This window comes from Dendrobates tinctorius, unplaced genomic scaffold (genome assembly GCF_039654945.1).
Source record: "Dendrobates tinctorius isolate UK_male_01 unplaced genomic scaffold, ASM3965494v1 ptg000082l, whole genome shotgun sequence".
Classification (NCBI taxonomy): domain Eukaryota; kingdom Metazoa; phylum Chordata; class Amphibia; order Anura; family Dendrobatidae; genus Dendrobates; species Dendrobates tinctorius.
Genome location: NW_027361750.1, coordinates 23,495,692 through 23,518,856, shown reverse-complemented (window position 1 = coordinate 23,518,856; position 23,165 = coordinate 23,495,692). Strand labels below are relative to the sequence as shown.

The 23,165-nt window shown below is 43.0% G+C and overlaps 1 protein-coding gene across 1 annotated transcript in view; it reads right to left on the bottom strand.

Annotated features, from left to right (window-relative positions):
- The window catches only part of LOC141097006 (kinesin-like protein KIF20A), a 72,140-nt gene extending 49,253 nt beyond the window's left edge, over positions 1-22,887 (bottom strand). Inside the window, exons 1-12 of the mRNA XM_073583980.1 lie at positions 22,814-22,887; positions 21,591-21,737; positions 20,457-20,552; positions 16,208-16,327; positions 15,986-16,124; positions 10,156-10,340; positions 9,787-9,862; positions 9,511-9,669; positions 8,711-8,822; positions 5,148-5,219; positions 4,503-4,649; positions 4,212-4,374 (exon numbers count right to left, since the gene is read on the bottom strand). Coding sequence (XP_073440081.1) covers positions 4,212-4,374; positions 4,503-4,649; positions 5,148-5,219; positions 8,711-8,822; positions 9,511-9,669; positions 9,787-9,862; positions 10,156-10,340; positions 15,986-16,124; positions 16,208-16,327; positions 20,457-20,552; positions 21,591-21,701 — 1,380 coding nt within the window. The 5' untranslated portion in view covers positions 21,702-21,737; positions 22,814-22,887. The remainder of the gene's footprint in view (positions 1-4,211; positions 4,375-4,502; positions 4,650-5,147; positions 5,220-8,710; positions 8,823-9,510; positions 9,670-9,786; positions 9,863-10,155; positions 10,341-15,985; positions 16,125-16,207; positions 16,328-20,456; positions 20,553-21,590; positions 21,738-22,813) is intronic.
- Positions 22,888-23,165: the final 278 nt, after the last annotated feature.

Sequence of the window (23,165 nt, the reverse complement as noted above, 5' to 3'; positions counted from 1 at the left end):
CTGGGATAGGGTTATCTTGTTCTCGAGGTGACCGCCTTGCCGTCTGTCCTCTTGGAGGATCTGGTGTTGCAGTGTGCGGATGTGATATTGGGCCCACTGAACCGCCGGGGAACAGGAGGTGAGCGACCCTAATAGCGACATTGCTTCTCTCAGAGACATGCGTGGTCTGTCCATTGCTGCTCTAACCTTATTCTTAATGAGCAAAATTTTTACCTGAGGGAGTAGACACCTCTGAGTCGTAGAGTCTAACTGGAACCCTAAAAACGACTGGAGGGAGAGCGGAACAAGTCTGGACTTCTGAAAGTCGATGATCCAGCCTAGATCCTGCAAAGATGAAACCATATCAGCCACACGTCTAGTACACTGGGCGATCGAGTTCCCGATAGCTAAGAAGTCATCTAGGTAAGATACGATAAAGGTGTCTTTTTGACGAAGATAGGCCATCACCTCCAGCATCACTTTGGTGAAGATTCTCTGTGCTGTGGAGAGACCGAAGGGCATGGACGTATACTGAAAGTGACGGATCTTGCCTTCGACTGCTACTGCGACCCTTAGGTACCTTTGATATCTGTCATGATTAGGGAGATGATAGTAAGCATCTTTCAAGTCAATGCCTGCCATCATACAGTTCGGAAAAAGAAGCCTAATGGTGGACCTGATCGATTCCATTTTAAATTTATAATTTTTGATGAACGTATTAAGCTATTTTAGATTTATGATTGTTCTAAAAGTGCCATCGGGCTTGGGAACTAAAAATAAAAGGAGAGTAGAACCCTCTACCCTCTTGTCCCTCTGGGACTTTTACTAAGACCCTTTTGGATAGTAGACTCCGAATTTCCATTTCGAGGGCTTTTTGTTGTATTGGTGATTTAAGGGAGGTTATAATAAATGAGTCGTGGGGAATATGAAGGAATTCTAATTTTATTCCTTCTTTGATTATTTTTAAAATCCACGAGCTCGATGTTATTGTTTCCCATTTTGGAGAATAAAGTTTCAGTCTACCCCCCCCCCCCACTGGGGGTACTGGTTGTTCAGTATTCATTCTCTTTTCAGAATCCTGAACTTCTGAACATGGTACCCTTTTGCTTCTCTTCTTTCGTGGCCCATCTGGTAGATCTTTGTTTGCCTCCTCTTTCCAAATGGCTGTCTTTTAAAGGCTCTCCTATACAAAGGGATAGAAAAGTCAGGGAAAGCCTTCTTCCTTTCTTTAGCTTTGGTGAGTATGTCATCTAGGGCTTTCCCAAAGAGGAACTCACCCTCACAGGGGATCGCGCAGATCTTAGATTTTGATTGTGCGTGCATTCACAAGACCCGCTGATCTTGTTACTAGGCGTAGGGTGTCTGCAGATGCATCTGCCATGAAGGCTGCCACCCCTCTGATTAATGGAATAGCGGCACGTAGTTTTTCCCTGGACACTTTCTGCTCAATTTGTTGGTCAAATTGATCTACCCATACAAGCATTGATCTGGCGGTACATGTGCTGGCTACTGCTGGTTTAAAAATGCCCGTAGTTGCTTCCCATGACCTCTTTAGCGATGATTCTGCTTTGTGGTCTAATGGGTCGGACAGGTGGCCTGCATCCTCTACTGGAAGAGTAGACTGCTTAGAGGTGGAGACTACAGCAGCGTCAACCTTGGGAATTTTTGTCCATTTTAGGAGCTCGTCGTCACTAAATGGGTATTTTCTTTTGGAGTCAGATGGGAGGAAACTTCTCTGATCTTGTTTCTCCCATTCCCTCCTTATCAGGGTCTTAATTGCTGGTATTACTTGAAAAGCTTTCTTTTTCCTCTCCGCCAAACCAGCAAACATATCTTGTGTGGTTTGAGCGCTCTGTGTCTCCTCACACCCCATAGTGTTACTTATGGATTTGACCAAGTTATCAACACTATCCAGGGGAAAACACGATCGAGATGATGATTGAATGATGATGATGATGATGATGATTGAATGATGATGATGATGATGATGATTGAATGATGATGATGATGATTGAATGATGATGATGATGATTGAATGATGATGATGATGATTGAATGATGATGATGATGATTGAATGATGATGATATGATGATGATGATGATTGAATGATGATGATTGAATGATGATGATATGATGATGATGATTGAATGATGATGATATGATGAGATGATGATGATGATGATTGAATGATGATGATTGAATGATGATGATTGAATGATGATGATTGAATGATGATGATTGAATGATGATGATTGAATGATGATGATTGAATGATGATGATTGAATGATGATGATTGAATGATGATGATTGAATGATGATGATTGAATGATGATATTGATATTGATATTGATATTGATATTGATATTGATATTGATATTGATATTGATGATGATGATGATGATGATGATGATGAGAGTGCGGAGTCTGAGGCTCTCATGTTCCTCCTCCGAATCTGAGCTGAGGGTTACTTGTTTCTTACTCCTACCCTCTGAGGGAGTACTAGCCTGGGCGATAGCCTGTAGTTGTTCCCTAATGATGGTCCGTATGTCCTTAGATGATACTGCGGATCCCTGTCTGGTCTCCCTAATGCATTGTTTGCAGAGTTTTTTGGGGTAGGAGTCAGGGAGAGACTGAGCGCATAAAGCACATTCTTTGTGTTTTGATTTTTCTTTTTTCTTTGCCTGAAAGAGGGGAGACATGGCGAGAAAAGAAAAAGGGGGCGGGTCAGCTTAATAGGTAGAGTCTTTTGCATACTCACCCAGTGAAGCTTACGGTACCGGATCAGATGGCTGAGGTACATTCCTGGATCTTGCTTCTGCTGCGTCACTTCTGCGAGCATTATCCGTGGAACCCCTGCCGGAGCAGTCTCGGGAGGTACCGGCCCCTGTCGAGTCCCCTGTTGGAGGATGCGCTTCTCCTGGGGATGACATTTTCCACCGCCTATTGCATGCGGTGGTTCGTTTTAAATAGCCCCTTTTTTTCCCTCTTTATCTAACCCGGAAGTTCCTGTATTCCCGGGTCAGGCCTCGTGCCTGCGCAGTGGCGCTGCCGCTGTACCTCTACCCCGGAAGTTCGCCCATTACTTCCGGGGTCGGAGCGTTCACCCAGTCGGTGCATGCGCAGGCCCCGCTGTGAATGCTGGCCCGCGTCCCCTGGCCGGAAAGCCACCGGCCGCAGCGCCGATCTCCACGCCACTGGCGCTCTTACCAGTATGCAGCTCCTGATTTCCCTGGAGCCGCTGCAGAGACTGGCGCCGCAGCCCGGAGCTCCATGTCTGCCGGCGGGGTGCTCCTAAGAGGGAGACCGGGCGGCCCTTCCCAGACCTGGTCATCGCTCTGGCTCCTTTTCAGGCGAGGGGGAGCCGTCTAATGGAAACACCCCCGACGCTGCCTCCGGACCGCAGCCCCTTCCGTTCCTTTCGATACCACACAGGCGGCGTGTGTTGGCCCAGGTATGTCTAGTAGGATTCTTCCTGGGGTTCCCCTAGGAACAGGAAACCACAACTGAGGAGGCGAGGCGGACCGCCCCTTTTATCTCTCTGTAGGTTTCCTGTTCCTATGGGGCAGATGCGCTACCTCCAGTGGGTGCTGTCGTGGCGAAGAGTAAAATGTGCATATTTATATATTTTTGTATACTGTACATATTTTATATATGCATATGAGTTATTTCTATTTTTTGTGGCGAGATGACATTTGATTGATACCACTTTGAAATTCATGTTTTTAATGCATTTTATTGCAGTTTAGGTTTAGGTTAGGCGAGGCGTTTATAAAAAATCAGCAATTCTGACTTTCTTTCTTTACAGTATTTAAAATAAGGGTTAATTTTATATTGTGATCATTAGATCGCACTTTCAGGATATGGGGATCAAAAAAAATGCAGATGTCATGTAGGTTAATAGCCAACTCCCCACTGCATAAGTGCGGGAAAGTCGGCAGTTAATCAGCATGACATTGGCAGTCACACTCCATCGATAGAGCAGCCTGGAAGAAGAAGAGCTGCTCGGTTGATGTGAAGAAGCAGAATCGCCAGCAGGGGCAATCCATTAACACTCAGACTGCACCGGGCAGAAAAGGCAGGTAGTTAACTAGCTGTCTGTTAGTTCTTAGTCCAATAGGAAAAAATCTAAATGTAAAATCATCCTGGAAAACTTATTTACAGCCTACTCAATAAAGGAAAGGTTATGTCTCTGTTTAACTTTATGCCTAATGAGTTTTCTGGTACACTTACTTGTTTAGCGACAGCTGAAAACTTCATGACATGCAACGTCTCATCATAGGTAGAAGCGCACTGATTGATATTCACAATCATACAGGCTTTTCCCTTCCCACAGAAAAAAGGCTGAAACAATCTGGTGAGTTTACTTTCCCTGAATGGGACATAGCTCGCTTTCCTGGAGGTAAAGAGAATGCAGAATAGGAACACACACCTATATATAATGGGTGAATAACACCGCTACAACCAATTGCCAAGCAGATGTCCCTTGTAGCACCGTATGGTTATATGTGTTCACATACGTACTTTGGGTTCTGGCTATGCTTCAGGGCTGCGATGCATTTACCAAGAATGAGTAGAGAGTTGTTTATATTTCCAGCTTCTTTCAATCGGTCACCGACAGTTTGAGTTTTATTACAACGCTCAGATCCAGCCAAGTCACACAAAGACATCCTGCAAAGGGGCAGAGAAGACACTTTATGTGTCCATTGTGCTGGCCTCATTCAGATGTCTGTGCTGCAAGTGCACGTTGTAGCCAAGAGTCTCATGAATAGGACATGTACCCATTATAAACAATGCAGCTGTTCACATTTGGGGGCTTTTTTTGGACCAAGTGGTCCAGTACACTGTTTTTATGTTCTAGAAAAATCATGGACGTCTAAATGTCTTAAGGTCAGCACGTCAAGGCAAGTTACACTGACCAAGTGAGGATTGTGATGCGCAGATCGGCTGTGGATCTTCTGCCCAGAACTCAAAAGCCTCAAATACCTAAACGATATTGAGTTCTGTTCAGGAGACCTGTGGCCATACTGTCAATCAAAAACCATACATGGACAGTGAAACGCTGACGCTTGAAGCTGGCCTAAATGCTATGGTGGAGTAGTAATAAATCTCTCCATTTTAAAAGGAGTAACCTTTACATCACCAAAAACAACATCTGTTTTCACTTACTCGGACACTCCGAGGACACTGGGGTCATCACCATGGCTTAATTTGAGAAGTCGAATGGTAAAAATACTGTGACTAAAATAAAATAATGATATATATAAAAAATATTAGTCCATATCACAGTCCAACACAAAGCAATATACACACGACTTTGGAGAATTACATTTTTAAATTTGCTCATTTGCCACTAAAAACGAATTCTGCAAGATATTCCCAGAACCATCTTGTAGGAATTTTACAGAAAATACACAGTGGTTTGTGAAAGTATTTACACCCTCAAACCCCCAGCATTTTCCATGTCTGGCTACCTCACAACCTGGATTATTTTTTTTTTCAGGGTTTACATTAGTTCAAGTAAAGCACATGCCTACAACTGTGAACAACATATGGTTTTCTTATTATTGTGAAGCAAACAACAAATATGACAAAATAAATGAAAGCTTCAATGCGCATAACTGTTTACCCCCTTAAAGGCAGTACTTCGTTTGTGTCAATTACAGCTGCAAGTCGCTTTGCACAAGTGTCTATGCGCTTTCCACATCTTGCTACTGGGATTTTTACCCATTCCTTGATGTAAACCAGCCACAGCTCCTTCAAGTTAGGATTGATGTTCACCAGAGGAAAGAAATCTTCAAGTCTGTCCACAGATTCTCATTTGGATTAAGGTCTGGGCTTTAACTAGGCCTCACCAAAACATTTACACTGTTACCCCTAAAGCAATAGAGTGTTGCTTTAGCAGTAAGTTTTGGGTCATTGCCTTGTTGGAAGGTGAACCTCAGTCCCAAATCACAGACAAACAGGTTTTGGTCAATGTCCCTGTATTGTGAACCATCCATTTTCATCTCGACTGACCATTTTCCCTGTCCTTGCTGCTGAAAAACATTCCCAAAACATAGTGCTGCCACCACCATGTTTCACTGTGGAGATGGTGTTCTTGAGGTGACAAAGTGTGTTGATTTAGCGACAGACATAGCGTTTACCTTGGTGGCCAATAAGTTCAATTTTGGCCTCATCTGACCACAGCACCTTCCGCCATACATTTGGGGAGTCTCCAACATGTTTCTTGGAAAACTCAAAACAAGTTTTACAATTTTTGTGTGTAAGTAAAGGTTTTTTCTGCTCCTACTTCTATAAAGGCCACCTCCATGAAGTGTGGTATTGACAGAAACTCTAGTCTCTGCTTGGAAACTCTGCAGCTCCTTTAGGGTTTACCAATGGTCTATGTGCGGTCTCTCTGATTAATGCCCTCCTTGCTCAAGTTGAGAGTTTTGGTGGCCAGCCCTCTCTTGCCATGTATGTTGTGATACCAACATTTGATGATACTGGATGGGTAATTGATGGTGCTCATTAGAGATTGGGATATTTTTTACTTTGCAACCCAACTCTGACTTGTACATCTACAAAACTTTGCGCCTGACTTGTTTGGAGATCTCTGTGGTCTTCATAGTGCCATTTGGTTTGACGCGCCTCTTGCTTAATGGTGTTACAGCTTCTGTGGCCTTTCAGAAAAGGTGTGTATATACTGACAGACCATGTGACACTTCGATTACACACAGGTGGACTTCCTGCCACTAAGCATGTGACTTCTAAAGATAATTGCTTCCATCAGGAAGTTTTAGGAAACAATAGAAGGAAAATAATGGGGAAAAATGTCAGCTCCCTATCTGTTGCAGCACCTTGTTGGAAGTAACATTGCCCAAAGCCGTCTAAAGCCCCCTTCACACATAGCGAGATCGCTAGCGATGTTGCTAAAGCGTCACCGATTTTGTGACGCAACAGCGATATCGCTAGCGATCTCGCTACATGTGACACTTAGTAACATTGCCCAAAGCCGTCTAAAGCCCCCTTCACACATAGCGAGATCGCTAGCGATGTTGCTAAAGCGTCACCGATTTTGTGACGCAACAGCGAGATCACTAGCGATCTCGCTACATGTGACACTTACCTCCGACCCGGCTCCCCGCTGGATATCGTTGATCGCGCGAGAACGGGATGGTCCATTTCTCGTTGTCGGCTTCCTGCTGGCGCCGACGAGCGACTCCATGTACACAGGCGGAAGACGTTACCCTCGTTGCGTGTGACAGGTAAGTGCCGACCGCTGCTGCATTGCTGGTGAGATCTGCCTGTTTGGCAGCTTACTAGCGACTATTTAGCGATGCACCAGTGATCCTGACCGGGTCGTATCGTTGTCGGGATCGCTGGTGCATCGCTAAATGTAACGGGACCTTTAGTCTTGGCCGTCAGCAAGTGGAAAAGGATGGGGGAAGAGAACACTCCAATGATGAAATCAAAAAGGAAAGTCATCTTTTTGTAAAAAAAATGAAAAACGTTATTCCCAGGTTGTGGTGACCAGGATCCATGTCTTTTTCAATGTACTATTGTACCGAATAAAAGTTTTTAATTTTTTTTTACAAAAAGATTACCGGTACTTTCCCTTTTTATTTCATTGCTGGAGGTACTCTTCCCCCACTCTTTTCCAGAAATTTTTAGAGGCTTCATAGCAAAAGGGACAAATACATATGCACATGACAATTTTTAGTTATTTGATCCCATAAATTTAATTTATGCCTACATTTCTTTTTTTCACTGCAACTTAGACTATTTAGTGCTGATGAATCACACACAAATCAGATTACAAAAATATTTAAACACAGGTTATAATGTAATAAAATGGGTAAAAAGCCAAGGGGTGTGAATACCTTTGCAAACCACTGTAGGTTATATTCGTGATCTCATTCAGGTTCAACTGAGGGATTTATGAAGTGCAGCTTAGCCAAATATTGTAACTTGAAAGTATTCTTAAACTGGCCACACACTCTAGATGGCTGTTGGCAGAATGATGCTGCGTACAGTCTTCTCAGCCAGCTCTGCCACCAGTGCTTGTCTTGATAAACGTCAAAAATTAGCACTCCATAAAGAGGCCCATATCTTTTGAACTGTACGATGAATTTAAATAACAAACAAACGAAAAAAAAGATAACGCTATTACCCAGTGAGCTGCGAGAATTAGAAAAGAGCAGTCACAGGTCTATTTGAATCTGTGCCAATCATAGCCTTGTATAATTATGTGGAGAAACAAACCAACTATTAACGAAGACTAAATCCCGCAAATACACAATAGACTTATATTGTCCGAAGCCCTGATATCGATGAGTTTGGCAATTTACATTTATTGCAGACAATACTTGAACATTGTAAATTAAAGTGTTTAATTTCTGAAATACGGTTGCTCAGAATAACGTAAAATTATCGTGGTAGTTGTGGGGGGTAATGACTTAAACAGAGAAGTATTGATTGTATAAAAAAAAACAAAAAAAAAACCATATCCTCTTCCTATCACATGCTCACATTACTGTATATCAGATGTGTTCACCTCTGTGACCTCAACATATTGAGGTACTGTGCTATACAACCTTCTATTCGAAGGGGGCTATACTGTGTATTAACAGCCTAAAACATGAAAAAGAAGGTCCGCAGCAACTGAGATTTTATTGAACAAATGTATAGAACATAATGAAAAGGCAAGAGCCCAGCCAAACAATCCACGAGTCTTGACGGTGTCTTACCTTCTACTGGATTGCTGATTCATTTTGGTTGATGCTAAACTTCGATTCTTGTTGCCGATTTGCAGTATTTTACATGCCTCCTCTGTGCTCGTGATATTAAACCACTTCAAATCTAAAAAAAAAAGGTAAACTACATTTTCCATCTATAAGTGAATCGCTTAACACTGTTTATATCTATGCATTGATAAACCAAAACAAAGCACTTCTTTCTGGAAAAAAAAGAAAATAAATAAAGGTTGGCTTTCTAAACTAATGACAAATTCTATAACTTCAACTTAGTTGGCAGCATCGGGGATCAATGGACAAGTGAAAGGAGTGTATGTTCTTCCTGAGAGCACTTGTTGACTCACATCCATCAGACATTTATGGAATATCCTACCGTTCGGTCATAAATAGAGTTGAGCAAATCTCCCAAATTCCCCCCCTATTACACTCTTGATGGCTCTTCCCCATGCCACCACTGCAGCTCTCCGCATTGTCCTCCAATCAGTCCTCTTCAGCCATCTTGTTCTGGATCTTTGCTACTGCTGATTAGGTCCCCCACAGTCAAGACCATATGGATCTTAGTCAGCAATGGCGATTATGGAAAACCAGTAACAATGAAAAAGCCAAAAAGAATCAGAGGATAGGACAGAGCAGGAGACTGGTTAGGGAGAGGGCCAAGGAGAGTTAGATATTTTATTGTAAGCTAGCTGGATACAATTTTGCCAAAAAAGGTTAAATTTATAGCAAAGTTAATTTGCTCATCTGTATTCATAAATATTCAATCCCCCTATAAAACAGCAGATGTGGAGCATTACCCTTCACATAAGATGTGCCTAACTGGTCATCACAGATCTTCAAGGCTGCCCTCTTTTGGTTCTTTGATGTGGGGAACTGGTCCAATAGGTCATACACATACTCATTGTAGATTTCAAAGAAGGACACCCAAGCGGAGAACTGATTTTGGTCATTACCACCTAGAAATAGGTCAGAGGATTAAACGGATAGAGCTGAAAATTTCCAGCAGTATTGAGGAAGATTCACAAAATCTAAATGGGTCAATATGTAAGAACATAGCCAATAGTCTGATCTACCTTGATCATCGGGTAAGTGGTCTTCATACACCAGACTTCTCAGATTGCCAGTATTTAGAACAGTTTTCATACTATCCTGGAACAAAACAACCAAGCTTTATTAGCAACGACTATGGATTATATTTCACTGCAAAGTGAGTCACAAGGAGATAAAGTGTTGAATTGCTACAGAATTCAGAGGCATCAGTGACAAAACAGCCAATGTGTTTGCATATTATCTGCTCCATCTCCAAAATATAGATCTGTTCTAAGTTCTAATATTCTGTATTGCATATAGGAAGATAAATGCAAGGCAACTCCACTGTCACCTTGTGGACATGACAGTAAAAAGGCAATCCCTAAGCTTTAAGTTTCCTAGTACAGACGGACCTCCTTTATACTTGAAAAGAGAGACGCTTTCATGGCTTCTTCTTGCCTTACTTGACCAGCATCCAGCATCATAACATCATTACCAAGATAAGGCTTGAGATTCATCTTTCCGTAATGCCGCCCTTTCATATGATCAAAGACCACATCCAGTGATCTGGGCAGAATACCGCCATCTTTTGGTGTTCCTAAAGGAATGAAATAATTTTTTGTGACTGATCAATCCATCTTCATACCAAAAGATTTAATATTACACAATATACAAAATGACAATTTAAAAATAGTGTGGATTGGCTGCAGCAGTCATGTCGACCACTGGGAAAAGCAGGGTCAACATCTCTGATGGAGAAAAAAGGATTTAGTTCAACTCATAGAAAAAGGAAAGTCCAGCTCAAGGAGTAAAATCCAGAATTTTCTTTATTTATTTCATTAAAATACAAGCATGGCTGCTATAGTCATCATTGTGGTTTTTACCCTGACATGGGATAGCCGCACAGAAAGTGCCCAGGAGGTTCTGTATGCGTTTCGAGTGGTATACGCTCTTAGACTCACAATAACCTCAAAGAGCTAACACAGCAGAATATCAAGAAAGTGCACAGGTGCACATAATTATTTAAAATAAATTTCAAAAACTGACCGTCACATCCAAGCATAAGCATAGTGTGAACAGGTGCTTAACCTAGAGTCACCAACTCATATACATTTCAAGCAAAAAAGGAAGCACACTGTAGCGCCATAACATGCAAACATGAAAAATGAATAATGAATTGCATTACTGCATTAGAAATATAAAAGATTGAGAAAGGTTAGCGCATAAAATGACCAAGTTATGTGTACCTGGAAGCCACATTAAGGCATTTCACGTTTTCCAGGTCCCTATTCTATGCCAATCCTCACTAAGACTGTAGTCTCCATCTGAATGGTTCATTTTTTGCGGGACAGTATGACGTTTTCAGCGGTACCATGGATATTAATATGCGTCTTTTTGATCGTGTGTTATTGCACTTTTTGTTCTGTGGTATGATAATAAATCATTATTTTTTGCTTCGTTTTTTATTTTTATTTTTTTTTAAGGGGTTCGCTAAAGGGGTTAACTAATGGGACAGTTTTATAGGGTGGGTCATTACGGACGCGGCGATACCAAATGTGTACTTTCATTGTTTTTTTGTTTTTTATTTTTACACTTTTTTTTTACTTTATCATAATGTCCCATGGGGGGACATCACTGTCCTGTGACAGATCGCTGATCTGTCACATCACAGATCGCTGTGACAGATCAGCGATCTGTCACAGGCACTGCTGCAGGCTTCCTCATGCCTGCGCTCTGCGGGCAGTGAGGAAGCCAGCTCCCTGCAGGCCCCCAAAGGTCCCCGTCGCCATATTGGATCCGGGGACCTGCAGGGAAGGCGACCCCCGCAGCGGCGCTGCACATCGCGCTGCTGTGGGGGGCGCAGGGAAGCACGGAGGGAGCCCCCTCCCTGCCGATGCTTCCTTTAATCCCCGGTACACCACGATCAGGTTTGATCGCGGTGTGCCAGGGGTTAACGTGTCGGGGCGGTCTGTGACCGCCCCTGACACATTGTGCCGGGTGTCAGCTGTGATAATCAGCTGACACCCGGCCACGATCAGCTGCGCTCCACCCGTGAGCGCCGCTGATCGCATTAGACGTACTATTCTGTCCTTGGGACTTAGGTCCCAGGTCACATGGACGGAATAGTACGTCCAATGTAGGAAAGGGGTTAAATGATAGGATTCGGGAGCACCTGTATGACATTGTTCAGCCCTCAACCCGCAATATATCCAATGTATCGAGGCATTTTGTGTCTGTTCACAATAGGGATCTTTCTTTCATTAAAATTTATGCTATAGAACAAATTAAAAAAAGAACCAGAGGTGGAAATAGAGAAAAATTACTAAGAGACAGAGAGGCATTTTGGATTTACCTTCTGGATACACGAACAACTATGGGTATGAATTTGAGGAAAGAGTTTATGCTTTATTATTAATCATATTCATATAAAGTTTTTTTTTGTTTTATTGTTGATGTGATATATTAATTTAATGTTATGTATACTTCACTTATATTTGTGTTTTTTGGCTACATTCAAGTTGTTTTTTTTTCCTCTGTCTATTTTAAATAATTAAGTGCACCTGTGCACTTTCTTGATATTCTGCTGTTAGCTCTTTGGGGTTATTCTGAGTCTAAGAGCGTATACCGCTCGAAACGCGCACAGAACCTCCTGGGCACTTTCTGTGCGGCTATCCCATGTCAGGATAAAAACCGCAATGATGACTATAGCAGCCATGCTTGTATTTTAATGAAAAAGAAAATTCTGGATTTTACTCCTTGAGCTGGACTTTCCTTTTTCTATCAACATCTCTGATACAGCCCTACTTCACGAGGTCAATATATGTACATCGCTTTCATTTTCTATAGGGTACGGAGTTGATTTAGCTGGGGCTGTCCGGTAGTGGAGACTCCTTTAACATTACTCCTTTAACATTTTGCAGGTTCCTAATGCCAACTATTGCATTCCAGAGTTTTTAATTGGAGTATTGTGACTAAAACTGCCTAGGTTTTTTTCACACCTCCCACCAAAATAAGCCCTCATTTGACTAGATCCACATTAGAAGTGATTGGGACCACACGCCGACCATATAAAATCAAACAAAATCCTAAATCAAACTCAGGAGAGAAAGACAATCCCCAGATTTCTTAAAAAGACTATTGAACAAAATACAATCATAGTGGAGCAAGACAAAGTAGGTCAAATAATGGGACATTAATAATCCAGAATACAGTATGTATAGCAGCAGCCTTAAACAGTAAATTCATATTGTAATTCATATATAGACACAAATAGGTAGGTTGTAGATATTGATCGTATTAATAATAATTTTTATAATAATAATTTTTATTTATATAGCGCCAACATATTCCGCAGCACTTTACAATTAAGCGGGGACATGTACAGACAATAAATTCAATACAAGTTAAGACAATTCAAACAATGACATTAGGAGTGAGGTCCCTGCTCGCAAGCTTACAATCTACAAGGAAATGGGGGGACACAGTAGGTGAGAAATGCTTGTTAATTCAGGTCTGGCAATTATAATAGGGATTTTCATATAAAGCTGCATGATCCGGTCATCAGCCCGTGTGTTTAAGTGCAATAGACAAGTATCAAGTGCAGTTATGTGCATGAAGGGTGTGGAGACAGATGAATAGTAGGGTGCAGATTCAGAATAATATTTGGAAGGAGGGAACAGGGCAAAGTTAGCTTGCTGAGTAGTTGATGTGATAGGCTTCTTTGAAGAGATGGGTTTTCAAAGCGCGCTTGAATAGGTCAGGGCTAGGTATCAGTCTGATCGTCTGGGGAAGTGCATTCCAGAGAGCTGGAGCAGCACGAGAGAAGTCTTGGAGACGGAGGTGCGAGGTTCGGATTACGGGGGATGTTAGTCTTAGGTCATTTGTAGAACGGAGGGCACGTGTAGGGCGATAGACAGAGATGAGAGAGGAGATATAAGGCGGTGCAGAACAGTGGAGAGCTTTATGGGTGAGAGAGATGAGTTTATACTGGACCCTGTAGCGAATAGGTAGCCAGTGTAATGACTGGCATAAGATGGAGGCATCGGTGAAGCGGCTGGACAGAAATATGACCCTGGCTGCCGCATTCAAGATGGATTGGAGAGGAGAAAGTTTGGTAAGAGGGAGACCGATCAGAAGAGAGTTGCAGTAGTCCAGACGAGAATGAATAAGAGCGACAGTAAGAGTCTTAGCAGTTTCAAAGGTGAGAAAAGGTCGGATTCTGGAGATGTTTTTAAGATGCAGGTGACAAGAGCGACTGAGTGATCGGATGTACGGAGTAAAGGAAAGTTCAGTGTCGAATATGACCCCAAGACAGCGGGCATGCTGCTTGGGAGTTATGGTTGAACCCTCCAGGGTTATTTCGATGTTAGGTAGAGTGAGGTTAGTAGAGGGGAGAAACACAAGAAGTTCAGTTTTAGAGAGATTTAGTTTCAGATAGAGGGAGGACATGATGCTAGAGACAGCAGACAGACAATCCTTGGTATTTTGAATTAGGGTAGGGGTGATGTCAGGGGAAGAAGTGTATAATTGGGTGTCATCAGCATAGAGATGATACTGGAACCCAAATCTGCTGATTGTTTGTCCAATAGGGGCAGTGTATAAAGAGAAGAGGAGAGGGCCTAGGACTGAGCCCTGCGGGACCCCGATAGTAAGGGGACGAAAAGAGGAAGAGGAGCCGGAAAAAGATACAGTGAAGGAGCGGTCAGAGAGGTAGGAGGAGAACCAGGAGAGGGCTGTGTCCTTGAGGCCTATAGAGCGGAGCATAGTGAGGAGGAGCTGGTGATCCACAGTGTCAAATGCGGCAGAGAGATCCAGGAGAATCAGCAGGGAGCAATGACCTTTCGATTTAGCTGTTATTAAATCATTAGAGACTTTAGTGAGGGCAGTTTCAGTAGAGTGTAAAGAGCGGAAACCAGATTGTAAGGGGTCGAGAAGAGAGTTATCTGAGAGATAGCGGATTAGACGGGAGTGGACCAGGCGTTCCAGGAGTTTAGAGATGAAGGGAAGGTTAGAGACAGGTCTGTAGTTAGCAGTGCAGTTCTGGTCCAGGGATGGCTTTTTAAGTAAAGGGGTTATGATGGCATGTTTAAATGAGGAGGGAAATATACCTGAAGAAAGAGAGAGGTTAAATATTTTAGTCAGGTGAGTGGTGACCACTGGTGAGAGAGACTGCAGGAGCTGTGAAGGAATAGGGTCACTGTTGCAGGTTGTAGGCCGAGCAGAAGCGAGGAGCTTGGAAACTTCTTCTTCTGAAACAGGCTCAAAGATGTCTAGTGAGCTTGAGGTGCGGCAGGGAAGGGGATCCAGGCACTGAGGAGATAGGGCTGAGATATCCTGATGGATGTGGTTGATTTTTTCTAGGAAATAAGTGGCCAGATCCTCACCGCTGAGGTTGGTGATGGGGGCCTGTACTTTAGGTTTCAGGAGGGAGTTTAAGGTTTCAAAAAGTCGTCTTGGGTTGTTGGATAGTGAGGTGATGAGGGTGGTGAAGTAGGATTGTTTGGCCAGATGAAGGGCAGAGTTATAGGTTTTGAGCATGAACTTATAGTGGATGAAGTCTTCTGCTAAGAGAGATTTTCTCCACTGCCGCTCTGCACACCTCGAGCAGCGCTGAAGAAAGCGTGTTTGCGTTGTGTGCCAGGGCTGCCGTTGTCTGTGTCGGGTCTTTCTGCGTATAGAAGGTGCTGCTTCATCTAGGGCATTCTTCAGTGTATTATTGAAGTGTGACAATGCTATGTCTGGACAGGAGAGGGTGGAGATGGGGGCTAAAGATGTGTGGAGATTGTCCCTAAGCTGTTGGGTATTAATGGTACGTGTATTCCGATAAGTGTGGTAAGTGGGGGTGTCCCGGGTGAGGAGACAATTCTTGACAGAGAAGGAAAGAAGGTTGTGGTCCGAGAGCGGGAGAGGTGAATTAGTAAAGAAGGCCTCGAGGTACACACACTATATGAGGAGTAGGACCCTCACCAACCATGGAAATAGCCACAAAGACTTAAACACCCTGGGTATAAAGTATAAGAGTAACATAGCTGCTGCCTGGATTAGATGTCCCACTGATGCTTGTGTATTTTCATGCAGAATTTGACAAACAGAATTAAAATCACGCTATACATTTTTTTTAAATTTTATTTAAAGAAAGATATATTAAAAAAAGAGTTGCATCCAAATAAAAAAAAAAATGTAATGAACACTGACCGTATCAGTGCGACTCTTTCCTCCAAGAGGTCACGCTAGATTAAATACCTTGTATTGTAAAGGTTTTCCCAGCATTCGTGACACCATAAGTGAAGACAAGTCCATTCTGTCCATTGGCAAAAGAGACCACCAGGTCCTTCATCGTACCTTCAAAAAAATCTGCCTGTGTAGTGTCCTCACCGAAAATCTGCAAAATAAAGAACATTTGTGCAGGTACATACGTAGACACATATCCATCAGTAATCTGGTAAGAGCAGTGGTACCACATACCCTTGTGAATGTAAACTTGTGCACCGACTGCCCAATGCCGCGCTCACAGTTTTTCATCGTAGAGGAGTCTTTAGGAGCATGTAGTGTCACAACCTCAGCGTTCTCAATAGTCACACAATCCTAGAAAACACAATGACATGCCACAGAAACCCTGCAGCTGGATTCCCCTCTGAAATTTTAGCTGCTGTCTTTCCCTTTAAAGAGTAACCCTTGTTATATTCTATCAATCAATAGTACATGTGAAAATAAGAAACGGATGTAATATGTTTTAGAGAAATTTGGTTCTCTCTACTTCTGGTTTCAGTCTCAACATTTTCAATTCCCAGGTAACATCGGTCTTCATTTCTGAGACGGAGAAGAAAGTTAGTGCTCAAAGCTCCATGGAGAACTACGGTAACTCCTTGCATAAGAATGCCTGTCTGCCTCTAGCTCCTTCTCCTTCCCCTCCATGGACTTTCGAAAGCACCTCCTCATCTCCTGTCTCAGTAATGGGAACATTGTCATCACAGAATAAGAATTTTAGCCATGAGTTGAAAGTGAATGACCAGTCCAGGAAAAGAAAGAAGCAGATCTCTCTGATAAGGTATATTACAAAGTTCCTAATTTTAATGTGTACTGTTCATTTATGTAAAACGATGGATAATCTTTAGTGATCTGCAAAGATTCAATTCCAAACCACAAATACCAATACTTAGATTCTAAAGGGGGCTTTACACATAGTGATATCGCTAGCAATATCGCTAAAGCGTCACCGATTTTGTGACGCAGCAGCGATATTGCTAGCGATATCGCTACATGTGATACTTACCTCCGACCTGCTCCCCCGCTGGTTATCGATAATCGCGCGAGAACGTCTTGGGCCATTTCTTGGTGGTGGCGTCCTGCTGGCGCTGGAGAGAGACGCGTGGACGCGGGCGCAGGACGTCATCATCGTCGTGTCTGACAGGTAAGTAATGACCGCTGCTGCGTCGCTGCTGAGATCTGCCTGTTTGGCAGCTCACTAGCGACCATTTAGCGATGCACCAGCGATCCTGACCGGGTCGTATCGTGGTCGGGATCCCTGGTGCATCGCTAAATGTAACAGGTCCCTAAGTCAAATGTTCAGATCTGGTCTGACTTTTGGTTTGGAATTGAGTAACCATTAAAAAGAGTAACTGTAATTTTATTTTCTATTTATATAATTGCCTTGCAAGGTTTTCATTTCCTGTTCTGTCCAGATGTCACCATATCCCAGAATTCCAAGTGGAGAAGGTTCACCGACATCCAAGTGATGGGTGTCTTAATATGGAATCTGCTGCTGGTACTAACCTATTGCGTGGTACCACCAGCGGAACACCGTCGCACCACTCCCACACACACCCTCTTCCCTCACACCCTCTTCCCTCACACCCTCTTCCCTCACACCCTCAGCCTCTTGCGCGGTACCACCAGTGGAACATCGTCGCACTGCGCCTAAGCGAATTCCGCGCAGGTGCAGTGAATCATTCGGCTGATCCCGGCAGCAGATGTGCGACGTGTCTACAGGCAGAGGAAGCCGGTCACCTTAAAGAGAGTTTTTCCAACAAACAAAAGTTCATTTTAAAAATTGTCTGTGTCAGACCGTGTACAGAGCATACCACATCTCTTCGGCAGGGGAGGAAGCAAAAGACAATACTGACATTACAGCAGGGGATCACAGAGGATTCGTTTTGTGAGGTAAAATATTTTACCTCACAAAATGTATCCTCTGCGATCTCCTGCTGTAATGTCAGTATTGTCTTTTGCTTCCTCCCCTTCCCAGGAGCTGTGGTATGTTCTGACACAGGGGTGAGACAGATAAAATGGGACAGCACATGAGGGGAGAACATCGCACAGGAAGGAGAAAGACAGCAGACAAGGGGGATAGCACATGGGGTAGACAGGTCAAAGAAGAGCGCACAGATGGGAGATCAGCACATGGGGAAAGAGTGGATAGGTGGGTGAGCACATGGGGGGGGGGGGGGGGGGGGGGAGATTCTCATCATTGCAAAGCCTGCCCCCATTGTAACATTACCACCCTCCCAATGCGATAACATCGGACCTCCATCTATAGTTAGGTCCATATATGTTTGGACAGAGACAACATTTTTCTAATTTTGGTTCTAGACATTACCACAATGAATTTTAAACAAAGCAATTCAGATGCAGTTGAAGTTCAGACTTTCAGCTTTCATTTGAGGGTATCCACATTAAAATTGGATGTAGGGTTTAGGAGTTTCAGCTCCTTAACATGTGCCACCCTGTTTTTAAAGGGACCAAAAGTAATTGGACAGATTAAATAATTGTAAATAAAATGTTCATTTCTAGTACTTGGTTGAAAACCCTTTGTTGGCAATGACTGCCTGAAGTCTTAGAACTCATGGACATCACCAGACGCTGTGCTTCCTCCTTTTTGATGCTCTGCCAGGCCTTCACTGCAGTGGTTTTCAGTTGCTGTTTGTTTGTGGGCCTTTCGGTCTGAAGTTTAGTCTTTAACAAGTGAAATTCATGCTCAATTGGGTTGAGATCAGGTGACTGACTTGGCCATTCAAGAATATTCCACTTCTTTGCTTTAATAAACTCCTGGGTTGCTTTGGCTTTATGTTTTGGGTCATTGTCCATCTGTAGTATGAAACGACAACCAATCAGTTTGGCTGCATTTAGCTGGATCTGAGCACACAGTATGGCTCTGAATACCTCAGAATTCATTCGGCTGCTTCTGTCCTGTGTCACATCATCAATAAACACTAGTGACCCAGTGCCACTGGCAGCCATGCATGCCTAAGCCATCACACTGCCTCTGCCGTGTTTTACAGATGATGTGGTATGCTTTGGATCATGAGCTGTACCACGCCTTCGCCATACTTTTCTCTTCCCATCATTCTGGTAGAGGTTGATCTTGGTTTCATGTGTCCAAAGAATGTTCTTCCAGAACTGTGCTGGCTTTTTTAGATGTTTTTTAGCAAAGTCCAGTCTAGCCTTTTTATTCGTGATGCTTATGAGTGGCTTGCACCGTGCAGTGAACTCTCTGTATTTACTTTCATGCAGTCTTCTCTTTATGGTAGATTTGGATACTGATACGCCTACCTCCTGGAGAGTGGTGTTCACTTGGTTGGCTGTTGTGAAGGGGTTTCTCTTCACCATGGAGACTATTCTGCGATCAACCACCACTGTTGTCTTCCGTGGGCGCCCAGGTCTTTTTGCATTGATGAGTTCACCAGTGCTTTCTTTCTTTCTGAGGATCTACCAAACTGTAGATTTTGCCACTCCTAATGTTCTTGCAATTTCTCGGATAGGTTTTTTCTGTTTTTGCAACTTAAGGATGGCTTGTTTCACCTGCATGTAGAGCTCCTTTGACCGCATGTTTCCTTCACAGGAAAACCTTCCAAATGCTCTAGCACCACACCTCAAATCAACTCCAGGCCTTTTATCTGCTTAATTGAGAATGACATAACGAAGGGATTGCCCACACCGGTCCATGAAATAGCCTTGGAGTCAATTGTCAAATTACTTTTGGTCCCTTTAAAAACAGGGTGGCACATGTTAAGGAGCTGAAACTCCTAAACCCTTCATCCAATTTTAATGTGGATACCCTCAAATGAAAGCTGAAAGTCTGAACTTCAACTGCATCTGAATTGTTTTGTTTAAAATTTATTGTGGTAATGTCTAAAACCAAAATTAGAAAAATGTTGTGTCTGTCCAAATATATATGGACCCAACTGTAATTTATTACATAAATCAATAGTACACATGAAAATTCGGAACTTTACATTTGGTCTTTTAGACTTGGTTGAAGGGTTTGTCCAGAATTAGATTTATAACCTGTTATACCAAACACCTGTCAAAGTGTTGTGTGCGGTGTTGTAGCTCATCGAGATCTACGTCAATCAAGCGGAGCTGCTGAATCTGACAACCTGGGACCCATTAGAGTGTTCACACTGGAAACCTTAGGCCAGGATCACACATGTGAGGAATACGGCCGAATCTCGCATGTTAATACCCGGCACTGCCGCCGGCACTCAGGAGCAGAGCGTGCGGCTCCATGTATTGCTATGCGGCCACACGCTCCGATCCGAGTGCCGGCAGCAGTGCCAGATATTAACATGCGAGACTTGACCGTATTCCTCGCATGTGTGATCCTGGCCTTAGGATTTCCTAAAAAAAATTAAAAAAAAAAATGGCTCAATCAAACCTGTCAAGGTGCAAAAAGCCGGTATAAACTGAGCTAATAATAAATAAAAATGAAGCCAACCTGAGATTCATGGTTACTAAGTTCTGCCTTTGAAAAAGGTCGCACTCGCAAATACACCTTCAGTGGATGTGAAGCTTGCGAAACACGGAGAGAGCTCTGAGAAACACAGAGAGAAAAAAAATTATAGAAGTGAACATATTCAATACAGCGGATATTCTTGTGAACACATTCATCATTAAAATAGGCAACACAAGAACTAAATGGGTGCCAAGAGTAATTTTTTCCCCCCATGTTACACAAAATTCTCAAAATTGGTTAAAAGTAAATAAATGTATCCATACTAAGCTCATGGCATGTACCCCGACAGTCACTACCCACTGCCGCACATAGACATCAGCCCAAAAGCCTTTTTAATTGACTCCTGCCTGACTCAATAAAATACTCCCAAAACTGCACGTGTGATTGCAGCCTTAAGTCCCCCTATTATAAAATATCCCTAAATACAGTCGTATCACTAGGACCCCCAGCGAACCAGAAAACCAGGATGACTGGTTCTTTAAAAGGAAACTGAAATCAGCTGTGAAAGTGAAATATAGAAAATAAAAATACACCAAGTTTGTGTCCACAGCTCCGAAGCAGAGCTATGTATCGCCATGGTTACAGATACCAACAAACCCCAGGTGTAGTCTGATCCTGCCGTGATCCTTCCATCCAACCTCGCCTTGTGCCATCCTTCTGGTTAGGCCACGTTCACACTTTCCGTATTTTGTGAGTTTTTTACCTCAGTATTTGTAAGCCAAAATCAGGAGTGGAACAATCAGAGGAAAGTATAATAGAAACCCGTCACCACTTCTGTATTTATCACCCACTCATGGCTTTGGCTTACAAATTCTGAGGTAAAATACTCACCAAATACTGAATGTGTGAACGTTGTCTTGAGGAAACCATGACTGCAGGATCTAACTACAAGGTTTTTTTTTGCTGTTTATAACCAAATATGCCCAGGTTTATAAGGCTTCATTCACACATCAGTGTTTGCATGCCAAAACCGGGAGTGTCTTCAATGCACAGAACAGGTGTCAGTCTCTCAATTATAGTTTTTCTGTAGTTCCAAAACAAAAACAAATAAATAAAAGAAGTGTAAAAAAGCCCTCTACTGCAGGACTGGAAGGTGAGATACTGGAGAGGACTTACCAGTCCTGAGGAGTCCGAGGCAAGCGTGTCCCCAGCAGCGCTGCACATCGTGGGATCCAGCAGAGCGCTCTGCTCCGCAGACAGGACGGCTCCGTCATCCCCGGCGTCCATTAGGGCAGCGTTTACACTCACTTTCTGCAGCAGTAACTGTTAAAGGAATTCTTCCATCAGATGAATAGGAGGAAATAAGCACAATGTCCATCATTGAGGACTGTGGCATTCATATAGTAATACTGGTAGTAATGCATGATGGGCGACTGCAACGTGTGAACAGTATAATATCGCGGCGCATCGGTAGATCTGTATTGCTGAGTATTCCCAATTACACCAATATTACCAGTAGTCCTATATTGTAGCCATTGCTGATCTGTGTGGCGGTGACCCCCAACCATCAGGGCACAGAGGTTTGTCTGTGTATTGTTTTTCTTATTACTATTTCTGATTAGTACATTTGTGTTGCACCTCTGCTCCCTTTCACTCAGAAGCTATGCCCCATGGCTGAGCAGCCTTCTGTCCTATCCAGACGACGGCAACGGACGGACGGCAATGTGACCGATGCCCCGGTCAGTCTTCTCACTAGTGCGAAGAAGTACGGCAGATTGGTTTCCTTTATCCCTGGTTGTGACTTTTCCTAGTCTGACAAAACTTCTCTGATTGCTAATCTCTTATTTTTCTTAGGTTGGCCACCTAGGGCTATGTGCACACGTTGCGTTTTTGCACAGTTTTTCTGCTGCATGTAAATTAGATGCGTTTTCTTACACAACCAGCAAAAACTGAGTTTTCAAAAAATCTCCCGCACACCCCTGGATTGTGGGTTTGAGGTCAGCAGCAGGTCAATTCTTTCAGCTGTTTTGCAGCTTTTTTTTTCACCCATAGAAAGCAATTAGAGTAAAAAAGCTGCAGACACCACAACTGTATCTTTAGCTGCTTTTTTCTTAGCATTTTTTGATAAATAAAACAAATTTTATTACACATACTGTAGACATTACATATGTGATCTGCACCCAATAAAAGCCACAAAAACATTTAAAAATGCTGTGAAAATGCTGAGAAATAGGCATTTTGAAGTCATTTTTCCTGCTAAGAGAGCAGGTTTTGGCTGCAGACCACAGAGCAAAAACTGTGCATGTGAACAGGGCGTAATGCTCCAATTTATTGTATGGGCGTTTTGCCAGCTAGGAACAATGTAGCAATGGTTTATCCTCTGCAACAATGTTACTGACCTGCACTGTCCTGCACCAGGGTGTGTCTGCTCCACCTTATAAGAGGCAGGCCAGCACCCTCTAGTGGTTTATAGAGAATCCTGCAAAGGATTGTGGGCGTTTCCATGTGTATAAAAGGTCACAATTAACCCCTTCCCGACTGAGCATGCATCATTCCCAACAGATGATGGCTGTCGATCTCTGACAGTGGCATTTAAAGTGCACAAACCACGTGACCTTTAACCACCTATAATTACAATAACATATGTTTGGTATCACTGTAATCACACTGACCTGGAGAATCATGTTATCAGGTCATTTTTGTTGCCCAAGAGAAAAGAAACACTAAAAAACAGTATCAGATTTGCATTTT